The 17,489-nt window shown below is 50.3% G+C and overlaps 1 protein-coding gene across 4 annotated transcripts in view; it reads right to left on the bottom strand.

Moving 5' to 3' along the window:
* The window catches only part of LOC144153683 (trithorax group protein osa-like), a 177,937-nt gene that overhangs the window by 112,120 nt on the left and 48,328 nt on the right, over positions 1-17,489 (bottom strand). For all 4 annotated transcript variants that reach the window (XM_077685349.1, XM_077685348.1, XM_077685351.1 and 1 more), the window contains exons 2-3: positions 6,414-6,719; positions 3,990-4,418 (exon numbers count right to left, since the gene is read on the bottom strand). In XM_077685349.1, coding sequence (XP_077541475.1) covers positions 3,990-4,418; positions 6,414-6,719 — 735 coding nt within the window. The remainder of the gene's footprint in view (positions 1-3,989; positions 4,419-6,413; positions 6,720-17,489) is intronic.

Genomic DNA, 17,489 nt, shown 5'->3' with positions numbered 1-17,489 from the left:
GGCAATCTTGAATGCATTTTTAAAACTGCTCCTTTGTTAATCGAAGTCTAACACAGCAATAATGTGGGTTAAAGTGGTGCTATGGTAGACTCAAGTGCCTCTACAAATGCCTCCCACTTGCACTGACACACAGTAACGCAACTGACATGCAAGTTAGTCGACACTGCCACTGGAAATTTACACAGCGGCCACCGTGGTAGGTAACGTGGCACCAAGGGTTTTGACCCTTGGTCCGTATGTGCGAGACCAGCCAACGAAATGCGACACTAAGAAGGGAAACGTGTGGCACCCTCGAGGGTGTACAGGGAAGAACACATTGCAGCACTTCGATCGGTGAGCAGACAACTTTTTCTTGCACAATACCTTGTTTTCGAGAAAACCTTCTCGCGCTACTTGCCCTCCCCCCCCCTGGGGCATTTTCATGGCCCCTTCTGTGGCAGTGGCTCGTCCCAGCAGGGTACTGAACAGGTGGTTGAGTGTAGAATGAAACATGGACAGTGTGCTGATGTTGCAGTAGACGTCGCTATTGCTAGGGCGCACTGCAGGCCAAGGGTGAGTGCAAATTGCTTACGTCAAACTGGCCTAGAAAAGCAGGTGGTACGACATCGTGGCATGGTGTAAAGCACAGTTTTAGGTGAGGATACACATAGAGAAACAACGTTTCTTTGTTGTTTCAACAAAGTCACAAAACAGGTGTTGCCAAGAGCGTTTCCGAGAGCGCCCTCCAGTCCAGGAGAAAAGAGGCTGCCCAAGCACCAGCCGCTCGGAGGTGTTGGGAACCTTGTGGCTTGGCAGACTCTGACAACAGAGCAGACGATAATTTGGAGGAAGCCAAGTGGAAACATTTGTGCTTGCTACAGTTCCTGTGTCTGCAGCTTTGGTGTACTCTTAGCAGGCCCTTCGCACTGCTAACAACGTGAACAAATTCTGCAACACCAGCCCGTGTGCTGTGACAGCCACTGAGCACTCGTGCAAGTGACAACACACAGTTGTGCAACGAAAAACGCGTGACAGATGATTCGTAACAGGCTGCAACGCAACTAAGTAATTTCCGAGAAACGGTGACCCTGTCTGACATTCTGGCCGATCCCAAACAAAGATGCACGGGCAGCAGCAATCCACCGCAAAGCCAGCCTTCTGACCAACATGGATGCTATTTGCAGTCGGCGTTACTATGAGAGCATGACCGTGCGGAAACGGTCCTTTTTGGAGCTGGGAGGTGAAACGCAATGATTGATTGTAAGGATTTAACACCCCGACACTGCACAGGCGATGAGGCACGCCGTAGTGGAGAGCTCCGGCTTAATTTTGACCACCTGGTGCTGTTTCCTCATCATCTACCACACTCCTACAATCAGCACCACCAGCAAAAGGAAAGTGCCCACTGACAGGTGTTACGTATCGGCCAGCGCCGCAGTACTTCCCCGCATCACTCCTCGGCTGTGCGGCGAAGCCACGGTGCGCCTTTGAAAACAGGCGCCACCATGTCGGTGACAAGTTGCGACAAGCCGCGTCAGACGCTTCACTTTCGGCGCATTTCAAAACTTCGGCGGCTGCCTGCGAGGCTCGTCTCCACGCTCTTCAAGGACACAGAGGCCCCGCGAACTCAGTGAAGTCCTCCTCTCTCCCCTCTCCCGGACTCAACGTGCGCCGAGGCTATGAACGGCTTACGAACTTTGGAAAGAGCGTTGTGTGTGTCTGTGACGTTCGTGGCGTGTGGCCGCTTGTTCGCGTTTTGACCGTTACCGCTTTTGGGTATAAATAGAGCTGCCCAAGCGTTGTAAACCATTCCTGTTAGAGCAGTGAATCGATGTTGTCGCTCTGCTCGAGTCCTGTATTGTAACATCGCCCGTCGGGGCATTGTTCTTTGGCTTCGGCTCACCTCTCGCTATGAAGTAAACAGTTACGTTAGCCTACGGCTTCTGGACTTCTTCACGGCTGCAACAGCGGCTGGCCGCTCGCATCATACACGCTACCACTCGTATGTCGGAGGCCACGGAGCTCGGATTGGGTGCCCCCGCCCGGTCGCAACACAGGGTATGATTGATGCTCTAACTACAGTATATAGTAGAACATCTGATGCGCCTTCAGATTAAACCGATGCAGCACAGCTTTGATGAGCCAATATAAGCAACTGTAGAGACGAAGCAACATTGTTGAAGCCCTCGGCGTTGCCAAATGTTCACAGGAACTTTTGCACGGGCATAGACTTACTTTGCACGAGAGCATGTACTCTCCCGCAGATGCTATAAAAACATGAGCGATGCTCAGATGTGCATGAAATACGTACGTATGAAATCAAGCCACAGCCAGAATAACACTGCTTCACGTGCATGCCAACATGCTTCAGAGAGTCGTTAGTACCTTCAAGTGGAGCCCAGGATGCAGTTATGAGTGCTGCCACCAGATAACCTTTCGACCAACGGGCACTTGCCCGGCGGCGCGACTATCTGACAGCAGCCTGAGCCGCTCCAACCCCACCTGAATAGTATCTTACACAGTGCTTTACGGATAAACGGGGAGTTACCAATGGTTTAGGCAACATGCTCTATCACATGCACCACAATTGGCAAACAGTGATGGAAAATCCAACTGGTATCTGTCTTGCGAGCACTCGGGGGAGAAGATTTCATGGACTGCAGCAACACATGAGGGGCTGAATTCACTAGCACCACCGCCAAAGAAGAAAGATACGATGCCGACTCAACCTTGAGCTGACGCTGAAACTGGTAGGATCACGAGAATACTTCGCTTTTTTAAACTCCCACCCCTGCAAGAGAGTTGCTTGCACTGTTTACTAGCAATGGTGACCTAGCATATCGGGGCGTTTTTAAAAAAGTACATTTACGAAGAGGCATGTGAGTGCGATTCTTTCATGTTGACTTGGGACAAAAGAATTACTGACTGATATTGTATAGTTGAGATGCTTTCCTGAAGGACACCTCTGCTTCTTTTTCCTACTGCTTTGAGCGACAACCATGCATGCCCATGGATCATTTGTGAAAGATAAAAAGTTGTCCATTGGCTAATTCACTGAACGGAATGAAGATCCAACTCTAAATATATTCAGTGCAGACATACGGTGTCCAATAGCCATTGAAGGGGCCGGAAAATGCTACAATACTATCACTTTACGGTGGGGCGAAGAAGAGTAGTAACTGGGTGTAGACCTGAATCTGCAGAGGGACTCTGTTCTCAAAATTTCGACCTCTTGAAAACACTATTTCCGTAATGAGAGCAAGACGCAAAATACAACAGCTGAAGTATGCACGTGGATTACTTAAGTGATCAGCAAGAATCTGTGATTTTGCAACCAAAATTGAGGAAAGTGCGGCCATTGAAGTGATGTTGCAGCCGGCCAGCGAGCGGCCGGATGGACGTCAGCTTGGGAGCAAGCCTGCGTGCAAGCTCTACACGTGCATGGGGCCGCAAATGGTTGAAGCATTCACTGCAGGGCTCAACCGGTTCTCCAGCTGCACGGCTGGCCAGAGGACGAAGCTCCGGCCGGCCAGAGTGTCTGAGGTGCATCATGGCTGTTTACGCATCCCACCGGCAGGTGCACCGTCGTCTGCTACGGAGCTGTTTTAAACGCTTCTAACGGATTAACGAGGCATTTCACGGGGCTACCACTCGTGTCCCAGCTGATTTGGAGGTACATACTGCACATTCAAAATAAATTTGGTCCAGATGAAAATTGAGTGCAGCTGGCCCCTAAAATTTCAGGACAGAGCAGAGTGTTGTAAAATTGCCAACAAAGCTGTGACTCCAGAGGTGTTAATTTCCCCTCCTGCAGTCTCCTCTGGCCTAAAAAACCAGAAGGGTAGACAGCAACGTGGCCTTACTTAAGTTGTTTTTTTTTTCTTCCATAAATTGCAGCGGGAGCGCAAGCCAAGGTGCTGTTCCACGTTTGTTCCTGCACGCATCAAGATACGAACTGCCATATGGCCTGTTTGAGGGCCAACGGGGCTTGAAAAGAGTAAGGTGCTCACCGACTGCTGCTGCTGCTGCTGCTGTTGCTGTTGTTGCTGCTGCTGTTGTTGCTGCTGTTGTTGCTGCTGCTGCGCCATTGAAAGTCCCTGCGCACTTGATGAAGACATGGAGGAAGAAGACGATGATGAAGACGTGGCGACCACCGACGGGGCGGAAGAAGACAGCGATGAAGAGGAAGAGGAGGAGGTGGGCGGCCCCGCTGAAGAGGATGGCGGGTAGCCCCCGTAGGCCGGCGGGTGGGAGTTGGGCGTGCCCTGCCGCGAGGGGGGACCGTCACCACAGCGGGACGGGGACGCCGAGCCTTGCATCTGCTGCGGGGGCGGCGGGGTGGGCCTCTCCTGCTGCTGCGGAGACGGGGCGGGGGAAGGTGGTGGGCCGCCCACCTGGCCACCCGGGGGAGGCTGGGGACCCGTAGAGTACGGCGACATCTGCACAAGAGCAAGGAAGAAGGTAGGACCATTACTGGCGCTCTTAAATGCATGCCCGGATGACCTGGTCAGTGCAGCCACAGGGGGGCCACTGCTGTGGAAAGAGGACAAAGTGCACAGAGGGGAGAACAGTCAATTCAACCCAATACGACACGTGTCTAGTGGGCCTTCAGTCATTCGGGCTTGAAAAGACAACCACACCATAGGTGACCGGTAAGAAGTGCAGAAGCTCATGGGTACGTCGTCTGCTTCCGTCACTTCTGGTTCGAGAGCTCTCCTGGCCTCCCGTACGCTAGCGGCTTTCATGTGCATGTTCGCGTGTTGTTTATCTGTTTCCACCGGGGAAGGGAAAAAAAAAAAAAAAAAAACACTCGTGCATCACGCATTCAATGAATAACAACCATTAATCCTACTTGGGGATCCTCTGAAAGGCAAGCACTCTGTAACAAATAACGCACACACACGCGCGTAAAAGCCGCCAAGTACTGGAGGTCAGGAGAGACCTCGAACCGGAAGTTGCGGGAACAGACGACGTGCCCATGAACCTTGGCGCTTTTTACCAGTCACCTATTTCACCACACCAGAGTGGGACTACAAATGCACTTGTACTGGTGCACCCCTCCACATAGGTCAACGCCCAAGCTGGAGCAGAAACGTGCACTAATTCTCATGCGCTGTGTGAGCAGATCCAACGGCGAAGGGGACAATCTCTCTCTCTCTCTCTCAAAAGGAGAGCAGTAAGAGAGAGAGTACGAAATTTTATTTCAAGCAAGCACTGAAGGCCCCAACTGGCCTACATCTAGTTTCAAGCAAAGCCCAGCCTCTGTCCATACACGTGTATGCATGTGTGTGCACAAGTTTGTACTAAAAGACACCCCCGTCATCACTGTTCCTTAGGCGAGGAGCGAAATCCGTCACTCGCACACACATGTAAACACAATATATAGGGTGTTTCAATGAACACTCAAAAATTTGAATGAACACTCAAAAAATGAACACTCAACACTTTGAGACGAAAACCTCAAAGACAAAGTGTTCGCTCTGGCAGACAACAGTCAGTGCGAGATAATACTTGCTCATTACTTACGCATAAAAGAAAAATTTACTCATCAACTTTCTAATGAGTGACATTCAGCCATTGTTGCCAATGGCGAGTTTGTAGCCACAAAGATGATGGCGCCATAAGGCTCTCAAAATAATGCCCTGTAGCACAATCAAATTCGGCATACAGTTCGACCCGGATACAACTAAATCGACAAAAATTCGCAATTTTTCGTTACAAGCAGGCTTCGAGTTAAGGCTCGCGTGAATGAGCAGAAACAAAACTAAACAGCAAGATGAAAGATTTATTTCGCCGTGATAAACGGCGTGATTTCCGCGAGCTGCTTTCCCACGAGATTAGTCACTACACAGCGCTCCGAAGAAGCAAGGTCACTTACCCCTTGTATTCACAAACATAACTTCAGTATCACTTTTGTCTTTTGACACTTTTTAGTGCTTTGACACATTTCAAGGACCAAACTTATGCTGAAAGGACGCCTTTTCGCGAATTTGAAGCCCTTTTCACACCTTCGTTAAATCCAGGTTTAACTGTATACACGATTTCTTTTTTTCCACATCCCTGTTTCTACATGTACAGTCATAGACATGAAAAGTGAACACGAAAATATAATCCAGAACACAAAACAAAAATAAAATGGTTAGTGAAGATCACATAATGACGCGTTTGTGATATATTTGGAAAGTCACATTTCCAAACTTCATCACTTCGTCGATGGAAAGAGATGGTGCTATTTGTGGGTTCAGGTTCATATTTCCACATTTGCATTTGATCTGTCCATGGCTGTACACCAGCTACCTTTCGTACATCACTGGAATAGCGCACTTCTAAAAGAGCTGCCTGAGCGTACCAAATTGCATGTCTACACCTGCAGAAGAGTCTGTTGTGCAGCAACCAAGTGCTCTTCCATTTTGTGCACACGAACAAACACCCACCTGCTGCTGCGGGTACCCCTGGCTGGGCGGCCTGGGCTGTCCGGGGTAGGGTTGCCGCTGCTGCTGCTGTTGCTGCTGTTGTTGCTGCTGCTGTTGCTGTTGAGGGTACTGGGGGTACTGGCCGCCGGGACCCAGGTAGGGCCGCTTGGCAGCCGGACCACTACCACCGACACTCGCCGCCGCCGCCACACTCCCTCCGCCACTGCCGGCACCGACACCACTCACCGCAGACGCTGCACCACTACCACCGCCGCCGCCCCCACCACCGCCACCCCCACCACCGGGATCGTGCATGCTGCCCCCAACCTGCAACAGACAGAAAAAGGGGGAGCCGACATCAAACTCACGCTCGCACAACAGCCTACATGACACAGCGGGCACCAGAGGCATGAAACACCCACAGCACAGCAAGGGCCGCTCGGCACCCCACAGGGTCCCCACTTAACTCTTTCCGATTTCATTTAAAATTTAGATGGGGTTTTAAGGGCTGAAGCAGCACTTGGGCTATGGGGCACACCATAGTGGAAAGCTTTGAATAAAGTTCGACCGCCTGGCGATCATTAAAAAACAGGTGCCAAAATCTCAGCACGCGGGCATTTTTGCTTGTTTCCTCTATCAGGAAAATGGTCGCAGCAGCCAGGAACAAACTTATGTCTTTGGGATCAGCAGCCAAAGGCCATGGCCAGTGACAGTGAGCTACCGTGGTGGGTAGAAGTGAAGGGACCACAATGCAGCAAGGGCCACCCTGGTGGGCCTGTTGTGCCACTTTGCGCTCTCAAAGTTCATTCGCCTCCGACGACAAATCCAACAGTGAAAGCAAGCCCCTTCGCGAGCAGTGCTTCAATTGACACATGTGCATGTGTTGGAATAATGAATACAAAGCCAGACGGGGTTTACAAAACAAGAAATGGAATACAAAGAGCTACTAACCGGGAATAAACAGCTGTTAGTGGCATTTAATATTGTAAACCGTGCCTTGCTTCATATTCAGTGCCACTTCATTTTCAGCAAACGTCTTACCCATTTTTTGACTCCGTTTATACAAGGTTGACACGTCAAAGTTCCTTCTATTCTAGCCAACTCAAATAGAGGAAATTCCTCGAGAATCTCGCACCAAAGACCACGGTGTCACACTGGGCTGATCTCTGTGCATGTCGGCAAAGTTGTGGCGAATGTTTGTGCTCTAAACGCCAATTTCGTTCGGAATTTCGAACCAATTTCAGAAGCCAATTTCGAGTGGGAACAAAGAAAAATTTGTAACATTTTGAACTGGTGCGACTTTAGCAACACAGCGAATGGAACACACACTCCAGCACCGCCATCAGGGCTGCCAGAAACGATGGCGCTTGCCTCCAGGCAGTGCGGATAAAAGCAGCGCTTCCTTCATTTATAGCAGTTCTGTGTAAGCCGGCTTGCTTTGATGCCAACATGCTTTTCCAGACAAAAGACCAACGTCAGATTCATCACCGCAAAGCAGGCCAGTAAAATGGGAAACAAAAAAGTCAATCAGGCAATGGGGTACGACTTTCATTCGACATGAGCCATCACAACTGTGCAAAATCGTATCCCACAATGCTGCACATCCTTGCAAGGCCAGATCTCCTTGAGGTACTGGCGGTAGCGCTGTCGCATCCATTCCACCACTCAGGTTTAAATCGATTTAATTAAAAAAAGTATCATCGCCCGAGTTCGTACCTATAATTTTTTGTTTTAATAGTGTCACCTAAGCTTGTAAACGTGTAAGCCCGGGCCTGCTGATTCATAATTGCTTAATAAACAACAGTGAAAGAACGCTTTTTTTTTTCACTGGTTTATTAATGTAAGCTTTCCTCACCACGCACATCCACAGAATGAAACGTCTCCCGATTCTTTTTCTTGTTTGCGACTGACGACACCCAAGCTGTTAACAACAGTACGCTGTATATTTCTCGACGTCACCGCGTCAGATTACACGAGTCATTTATTACAAAGCATCCAGTTTAAATTTCGAAACGGCGAGCTATCAATGACCTCACGCTCGCGAAGCCCAAGGCCACACACTAGGAAGCGGCGACGTAAGGACGCGCACAAAGTAGGGGAAGGAAGAGGGCAAGAAGGCGCGACGGCAACACAGCATTGCGCAATCCTCGACGGCGATAGCGAAAGGTGCTATACAGCGCTTCCGAAAACGAAAAACAAACACGCAGAAAGCGCACCCACGACGGGTGACTAATGACGGGTAGAAAGAGACGACGATGAACAAAAGCCGGCCAAAAAGAAAAACAGCAACGGAGGAAGAGGCGGCACAAATAAAAAGGGAATGCGGCCACTCATCACAAAAACGCGGAAGAGCTTCGCCAGCGGCGGGAGGTGAGAGGGGGCGACGAAAGAGGCAACAATAAAGCGCGATGAATGAATGAACTGAAAGAGAGCTGGGGGGGAACTAGAAAAAGGCCACGAGTGCTGCGATTGCGCGCGCCGCCAAACGAAACAGGAAGAAGAAAAAAAGGAGAATAATCATCCTCCTCCTACGAAGGACGGAGAGGCAACATAATAATAAAGCCAAGCGAAGCGCTAAAGAGCAGATAAAGAGGCAAGGCTGAAAGGCGAACGGACGACCTTGAGGAGGGAACGAACGCGGCAGAAGGAGAACGAAATAACAACAAACGCGGCCCGCGCAGCGGCAGCAGTAGTACGGAAGCTGCAAGTCGGCGCGAGACGAACAGAACAGGAGGGGAAAAAAAAAACCGAAAACGTCGTCGCTACGCACAGACAGACTGGCGCGCATAACGGACTCCCTTTCGAAACCAACCCCACCCTCCCTTCTCACTTTCTTCCCACCTTTGCCACGGACGGCCACACATTTCGCAACCTCCCCCCCCCCCTTCCTTCCTCCCCCCTTTATTTCTCCCCGGCGAAACCAGCAAAGATTAAAAAAGCAAGGTGCCCAGAGGCATCAATAATAAAAAGGGGGTGTTGGCAGGATGCGCAAAACACACAATTGAGATGCGGGTGAAATAAAAGCGGGGAAAAAGGAAAGAAAAACGAGACCTCGAGACTGCGGACAAACATAGCCCGCCACTTCACTTTCTATGCACAGCGGCTCGAAACAACGATGAAGACGGGAAAAAAAGAAAAAGAAAAAAGAAAAACGACATCGCGTAGTAGACGTCCTTCTACCGGCCTGGGTCTTTTCTTTCGCAGAGACGACAAAACGAAACAAGGAGGTCCCCTTAGATGCCCAGATAATCGCACGACGAAGGAAAAAGAGAAAAGCACCCGGGCACGTGAAGATAGCGTAGAGTAAGGTCAACCCCCCCCCCCCCCCCCTCCCCTTCCCCAAATCTTCGCTCGGCTCTGAAGAGAGTGGGAAACGCACGACTTTATAAAAAAAAAAAAAAAAGAGGACTCCAACAAATATGACAACAGGCCCGGTTTTTAAAAGCGAAAGCGGCCACACGGAGGAGGTAAATAGAGACAGGGGCAGACGAAGGTCGACAACTAAAGCAGAAACGAAAAAGAACGAAGCAAACACACGGCAGTATAAAATGCAGTGCAGACCAGAAAGCTGGCAGCTCGCTAAATATAGAAGGCAGATGGGATAGAGCGGGCGGCGAAAATTGGGAGTAGCAAAAGTAGAACCGTAGAGTTCGGCACAAAAACGAACAGAGATTCATTCGATCGTAAAAAATGCGCTCAAGATCGCTGGCATGGACTGTAGCAGTAGTAGTAGTAACAGTAGTAATGTACGTGTGTGTTTGTGTTTGACGCACGGGCACTGTCAGGCGAGGAACGCCAAAACTATGTTCGGCGGTCATGTGTCGTGTTAGTGGCTAAAATAAATATGGTATGGTATTAATTACCAAAGGTGCTTAAGGGTGCATAGAGGGCCCTTAATCGAAAAAGTAGAGATGGTCATAAGGCAGATGGTGCGGGTGTGCTTAAAGACGCGTTGAAGAAGCTCCACGGCTCGGGACCCGCAGTGACAACCCTCAATACAGATGGGATCTCGTGTTTCACGACTGGAAACCGTGTTCTTTCGGCGCATTTCTCGAAAATGGACGTCGCAAGCGTCTGGTAACAAATCCGAAAGCGCAACAAGGTAGGCTATAGCGATTTTATGAAAGCCTCCCTCGCAGAGAAAGGAAGGGCGGTATAACTGTACCTTCTTAGACACGCCACTGATTGTTACGATAGAGCAGATTTGTGACACGTGCCCAAGAGTTCTAGAGCAAACAGGATGGGACGATTTCTGCGTTAAATGACGTTTCTTTTTTCTTCTTCTTTTTTTAGAAGCAAGCTTGTTGTACGTAAAAGCAGGGGTAAGACAGTTGAGGCGAATTTGGGAGCAGTTAACATTTTAAAACGTCATCTTAGGAGGTTAAAACAAATCTGTAGCAACTCGTGGGGGGAGGGGGGGGGAGGGCGTGCAAGTCATTTTTGTTACGGCTTGGAATACACAACACTGAAACAGCAATTGGAAGTTTTAACGTAGTACCACAAGGTACGAACTGCACTGCCTCCTTACAAATTTCTCAAATTGTAATGAGACTGCATTCTTCAACAACGTCAAGAGTCGCTAAAATATCAAACTGACAAGCGCTGCAATCCTAAGGCATTTTTTTTATCCCCTGAGCGTAGAAAATATGAAAATGTTTTGTACGAACGAGGTGAGGTGAGCTGAGGTGACTGAGAGGGAAAGAGGTTCCCAGCCTGCACCACATATGTATCGCAGGGAGAGAAAAGGAAGGGGAGGGAGTAGAAATATGGGTTGAGGTAGTGGTACAAAGGTGGTTGGGGCAGGAAAAGGAAGGGGTAATGGGGAAGAGAAGATAGATCAGCGACCACCGCCCGGGAACGGGATAACTATACGAGGGTAGCGCCACGCCTTAACTTGAGGGAAGTCGCTATGTTTCGCCACCTCCCCCTTGACATTAAATTTCACTCGACATAATTATAGTTACCAGTCTGCTATCACGTGCTGCCTGAACACGTGGCGCCGATTTTTTTTTTGGGGGGGGGGGGGGGAGGGAGCTGGATGGGGGGGGGGCTGAACTCTTGGCGTTTTGATCGTTCTGGGGCGCTGAAGCTCTAAACCCCATTGAACACACTCGAGAAACTAATTCTGAATGGACTCTAGTAGAAACGATCCGATGCAAGGCGGAGTCCTACGTGTAGTATTTTCAGAGCTGTTTGTGGAGCGGACTCGTACAACACATTCACAGTACCAGGTTCGTGCTGGTTTATATGACGAATTCAAGGGTTTTCATGGACTTTTAAGGCTCTATGTATGAATTTTAAAGGACCACATTGTTGTTAATCTAGAAAGGCCGATGGTGAGGTGTACCGAGAGAGGCTTGAAATAATGAAAAGTCGTCGAAAAATTAGAACATTTCCGGGGCCCACGTTTCAATATCGGAAATCGTCTTCAGACAAGCTCCTGCGTAAAAATGATGGCCCCACCGACATTCCCTTGTTTAGCGATTTCTGGCGATTGTTAGAGTTGAACGAATAAGCACCTTCCGTGTTACAAAATCCAAACTTTCATTCGCTACAGGAGATCAACTAAAAAATTAAAGCCGTTCCACTCAATGTGAAAGCTGTCGGAGGTGCAGAACAGTGATTCGCCATAATGGGCTGTACCGCCGTTATCCGCTCACTGCTTTCCCGCCTTCGCAGTGCTCGCGCGCCCCCTGTCTGAAACTGCGCCAGCGAGAGTTCAGTTCTGTTTGTGCTTTTCTCCCCGCACGTGCCGGCGTTGCACTGCCACATTTTGCGTTTACTATCGTAAAGACCAACCCAACGGGCGTCCTTAACTAAAAGGAACGCGGGCGCTGCCGGTTAATTACGTATATTTTTCCTCAACTGTACCTATAGTTTTCTTTGCGCCAAACAACGGGAAGATTTATGAGAAGCGTCACCGTTTCACGAGTTTCGAACGCTTACGACTATGTAAACCGCTTGGCTTTCGAAGCCTCTGGGGTACGCCGCGAACAGCAGCGTTACCCCGGGACGCCGCCTTGGTGCTAGGACGACAAGGCGAGCACCTCAAGTGCTCTGCACTTAAAACCAAAAGCGAGACCACGCGAACGCACTCAGACCCGCACGCGAAGCAACCGAGCGGTTCATGGCGCATCACGGGGGTGCTCGCGTCGCCTGGAAAACTGCGCAATCATGAAGAGATACAAGTTTGCCAGCGCGCGGGAAATCTGCGAAGCATTGGAGATTGCCGTGAGGGACGATAAGTGCGCTAGTATGCCACCGGTGGCCTTTAACAGAGCAGGAGACAATTCACCTGAAGGGGTGAAGAAGGGCACAACATGCGTGTAAAGCACACGGTGTGACTGCGTTCGTTTCTTGAGTTATGTTCGTGTTCCTGTGTTCTTTTTTTGTTCGGTTTTGTTTGTGAAAACCGCATATTTATTTGCCTGCAGCAAAAATTATGCTCGGCTGATTGTCAGTGTTCGTCCCTGTATCCTCCACCGTTAGTCCTGGTCTTTTTGTGTGTGTTGTTTTCCTGTACAGGCTGAACCAACTGGCCCCACTTAAGCGTTAATTAGGAAGCAAACACTCGTTCAGCTTTTACGTAGCCTCAAGTTGCGTTTACGACTATTAAGAAAAAAAAAAAAAAAACTCGGGAACAACAAGGTCATTTTCAAGGGTAAGGAAAAAATTCCAGAACTTTGAAGGCACTGAAAACAAGCTTTCCAGATTCAAGGTTATTTAAGTACTCGCATGATTCATGAATTGACCACACGCGACCTTTCCCTGACTTGCCTGTTGTGAGAGTAACACTTTTCTAACGATAAAGCCTAATCCTATCTAGCTGTATTTGCCTCCCGCAGATGGAGAGATTACGTGACTCCAAGCTAATCTAGACATCCGTCTTACGTACGTGAAATAATAAATTGATCGTGGTAATGATTTTCCAGTGTGTTCATTTCAACTCAAGAACGGCACCACCTCATGTAGTGTATCACTCCGCCAAAGCGCCGGAGCCATGACGTCAGTGCGCGCGCGTTTTGAAAGGGGTTTGCTATGAATGCGTGATATCGTCTGCCTTGTCTCACGCAGTTTGTTTGTCGTCACTGGAGTCGTTTATAAGCGTATTAAGTCCAAAAAATCACGGGAACGGCTCACGCCATGTTCAAAATATTCCCAGTAACGCCCTACTTGCGCCGCGCGGAGAAACATCCGGCTACGGTGATAAGGCACAGCGCCAACTTCCGGTGCCGTTCTTAAGTTGTCACCGAGTGTAGTAGAACTCAACAGTGCACCCTGGAGTACACCGAAACTCCAGACTGGATGCTATCCACCAAGTTCCTAGGACCATAAGCGACTCGGGGGCATCGCCCCCACCACGGGGGGCCGGTGACGAGGTCAGCAGTAAAGGGCCATTATCCGCTCAAAACGAAATGGCCAGCCAGTCGGTAACCGAGTGAAAGCGCGTGGACGGGTGAGCAGGCGAAACGCGCGTCGTCGCACCATCCGGGCACTACTCTTTTAACCCGCGCCAGTCAATCGGCCAAGGTCGCACTCAAGGTTGGGCGCCGCGCAGTGTCGACGCCCCCTCTCTTCCTTTCGGTATCGCTGGCGGCTCAGCTTTCGGGCTGCCCTCTCTTTGTTGTTCGCCGTCACGCTTTTCGTCGGGGCCTCTCCTCCGGCCAGTGACGCGGAAGTCGCATTCGTCATCAGCCGGCGACGCGACACAATAGGAGACCCCCGGCAAGCCAGCGTGACGGCGACGACAATAGGTCAACGGCACCCCCCCCCCCCCCCCTTCCCCGTCGTCGCTCTTTTTTCCAACCCTTGCACTCCTTTCGATAAACGCACGTGGCGGCCACGCGCGCTTGCATGTCAGAACAAAGGTACAACAAAAGTGCAACGAACGGCGAGCCCTTTGCTCATGCGCAGTTCGATCATCCTGTCGAGTGTGCCAATTAAACCGCCTAATGATTGACATCAGGGTTTAACGCACCGACGCTACACAGGCAATGAGGCTCACCGTAGTGGAGGGCTAAGGATTAATTTTGACCACCCGGGGATCTTTAACGTGCGCCGAAATCTCGTACAGACGGGAGTTTTTGCTTTTCGCCTCCCCGCGTCCTCGTACTCATCAGCGCGACGCCTTAGCCACTGAGCACAGCGGCGAGTGAAATCGCCGAATTGCAAAACGCCTGCTCACAAGACGAATAGGCTCAAAAAAGTATATACTGCGACACCATTGTTCTGTCCTTAATAAGGACACCCCAGCGAGCTGAGGGGCCAAAGATCAATCAGAGGAGCTTTAATACCCAGGAGTCAAACGTAAGAACAATCAGAGGAACTTTAATACCCAGGAGTCAAACGTTCAGTGATTTTCACGAGCAAGGCTTGGACTGTGCCTCCGCCGTTTATCTGGAGTGCGAACGAATGCAGGGCTTGTAATCGACCTTCCACGATCAAGATTGGCTTTCGTCCAATTCCCAACTCGGCATGCATTGTGAATTGAGAGAGACTGTATTTTAATCCGTGGCCACTTGTTTTAGTAAGTAAAACCGCCCCGAATATGAAAATTCCGCCCTTCCAGACGCATGCGCCCTGTTCGGGAAACATTTATCATAATTTCCCACTAACCATACCTCCTTTTGTAATATCAGAGTAGTCTTTAACCAACAAATCTTTTCCCCGCACATCTAACTCGCTCCTTGCACGCTACACACAATGCCGATTCCCGGACACACACGCTAAGGTTATGGTAAGGCCCAACCACATGCACGCGTAAAATCGACGTACTCGCGCAACGATGTACGCCACATAGGTGCCGCAACGCGCGCGTAAACGCAGCATCTTCCAATGCGCCGCGCAGTGTGGCTCGACTACCCCGGACTCAGCTTTGTGGCGACCAGTTCAACTACATTTTAACTCAAATAAAAAAAATAATGCATATTCTCTCAAGTACGTATATTTAACGCAGAAACAACTAAAACAGTTCTTGGGAGATAAAAAACGTTAAGGATTAGTATGCACACTTGGTAGGCACAAAACCATCCGCTACATTTGGCGTAAACTGCCTTGCTCCCACAGTTGCTCGTTGCTTCGCGCGTTTTTTTCGGGTTGTTCGCTCTCTGTATTTTACAAATTACTTCGTTTTATCACATCATTAACAGTAAAGTTAGCTTATTTATCAATTTGCTGTCTTGTTGTGCGACCTGAACGCCAGATAACATTACCGCCAGAGGTCTACGTCAACACCGTGCGCCCGAAAGTTTGCGTCGATGTCTGGCGGGCTCTTGACTTGGGCGTAACAAGCGCGTAGCAATGCATTTGGCGTACGCCGGACGGAGTACGCCAGTTCCTTACGCGCTTAGGACGGTTCTCGTCATTGCGCAAGTACGTCGGTTTCACGCGTGCATGTGGTTCGCTCTTAATGCAAGTTGTACGATGCGCTCCACAAACGATTACGCCTTGAACGCCGCTGCCCCTCTAGTCAGACGGCACCAGACACCACCAAAAACGCCAAGAGGTGCAGGCGCTCTTGGTGCAATCGTCAGAACAGCCATTGGTTTCTTGTTCGTGCGGCTGCGGGCTTGACAGGTGCATCGAAAAGCCCTCGTCCTCGAAAGCACACTTCTGTCTCTCGCTTCTCCGTTCGGCCCACGACACAGACGCACGCTGTGCAAACGTCGAGTGCACCTGAGAAGCACTGCCGCGAACGGACCCGTCACGCCGCGTGGTTGACGAGATGCGAAAGTAAACACCAGAGATAAGCGGCCAGGGCGGACGCCACGGGCGCAGCCAAGAAATTCCGACATTATCTCCCCTCGGGGAGGCACAAGGAAGGCGCACGCGCGGACATAGGGGACCCTGTGAGGACCCTTTCACAAGCGGGCACTCGAACATCCTGCGCACACCTGTAACAAACGAGGACTAGCTTGCCTGGCTGTGAGGGAAGGTATACAGGAAAACTCCAACACGTCTGTAAACGTGACAGAACCGAAAGAGAATTTCCTTTCGCGCCAAGAAAACCGAATTCAGACGGAAGACTGGGCGGAGACGTTACGCGACTCACTAAGGAGACGACACAGGTGGACGGGACGGATGTACTTTCGACTGATTGATTGTACGCTTTAGCGAGCCGACGCAACGCAGGCGATGAGGCGCGCCGTAGCGGAGGGCTCCGGATTAATTTTGAACACCTGGGGATCTTTAGCATGCGCCGAAACCTCGTACACACGGGCGTTTTAGCGTTTCTCCTCCATCAGAAAAGCGGCCGCCGCGGCCGGGAATCAAAGCCGCGTCCTCGTTCTCAGCAGCGCAACGCCTTACCCACTGAGCCACCGTGGCGGGACGGATATACTTTCAAGAAACTAGTTGAGACGCAGTGATGAAACAACCGCCACTGATGAAGATGACCTCCAGAGCGAACCCCGGTGCTGGCCTTCACTATAGAGACGCTGTGCATTCCGCGTTTCTTTGAAAACCATACCTGCCTGTTGACGTGTGCTCTGCTCTGAAGGGCTCAGCGATATAGTTAGACAAATGTGCCTCTTTAAAACATTTAAAAAGAAAACGGCAGACTTCAGTGGCTAACCTAAACAGAAAAAAAAAATAACTTTGCCCCTCAATTCACCCAACAGTGATACTGGTGAGCTTGCTCACCAGTGGGTGAATGATGCTTAGTTATGGGTTGGTCTTCACTGGCGCCCGGAGACAAGACAGAAAGTATCCCCCTCACATACACACATATACTACAACACTACAGACTCTCCCGTAGGACACTTCCTCCGCCACACGCGCAACTCACCCGTGAGGAAGCCGCTGCATGGCGCCAGCTACAAACTAACACGTTTCCTAGCCTCTCGCTCCGGCACAAATTCTACCCTACCATGTACCCAGACAGATGCCCATCCTGTGGAGGACACCCGAACCTGTACCATTCCACATGGGAATGCCCCAAACCCCCGACCCAATTGCCTATACCCAGCCCCTCACCCTCCGGATGGGAAGCCGTTCTTTCCAGCTCAGCCTTGGACGACCAGCGCGGACTGATCGACCGGTCAAGACGGATCGCAGCAGCAAATGGGGCCCTGGACTAAGGGCACCACCCTCTGAGAG

This window comes from Haemaphysalis longicornis, unplaced genomic scaffold (genome assembly GCF_048455015.1).
Source record: "Haemaphysalis longicornis isolate Haplotype H1 unplaced genomic scaffold, Haemaphysalis longicornis Haplotype H1 scaffold_9, whole genome shotgun sequence".
Lineage (NCBI taxonomy): Eukaryota > Metazoa > Arthropoda > Arachnida > Ixodida > Ixodidae > Haemaphysalis > Haemaphysalis longicornis.
The sequence above is the reverse complement of the archived record's forward strand: the minus strand, read 5'-3'. Positions and strand labels throughout refer to the sequence as shown.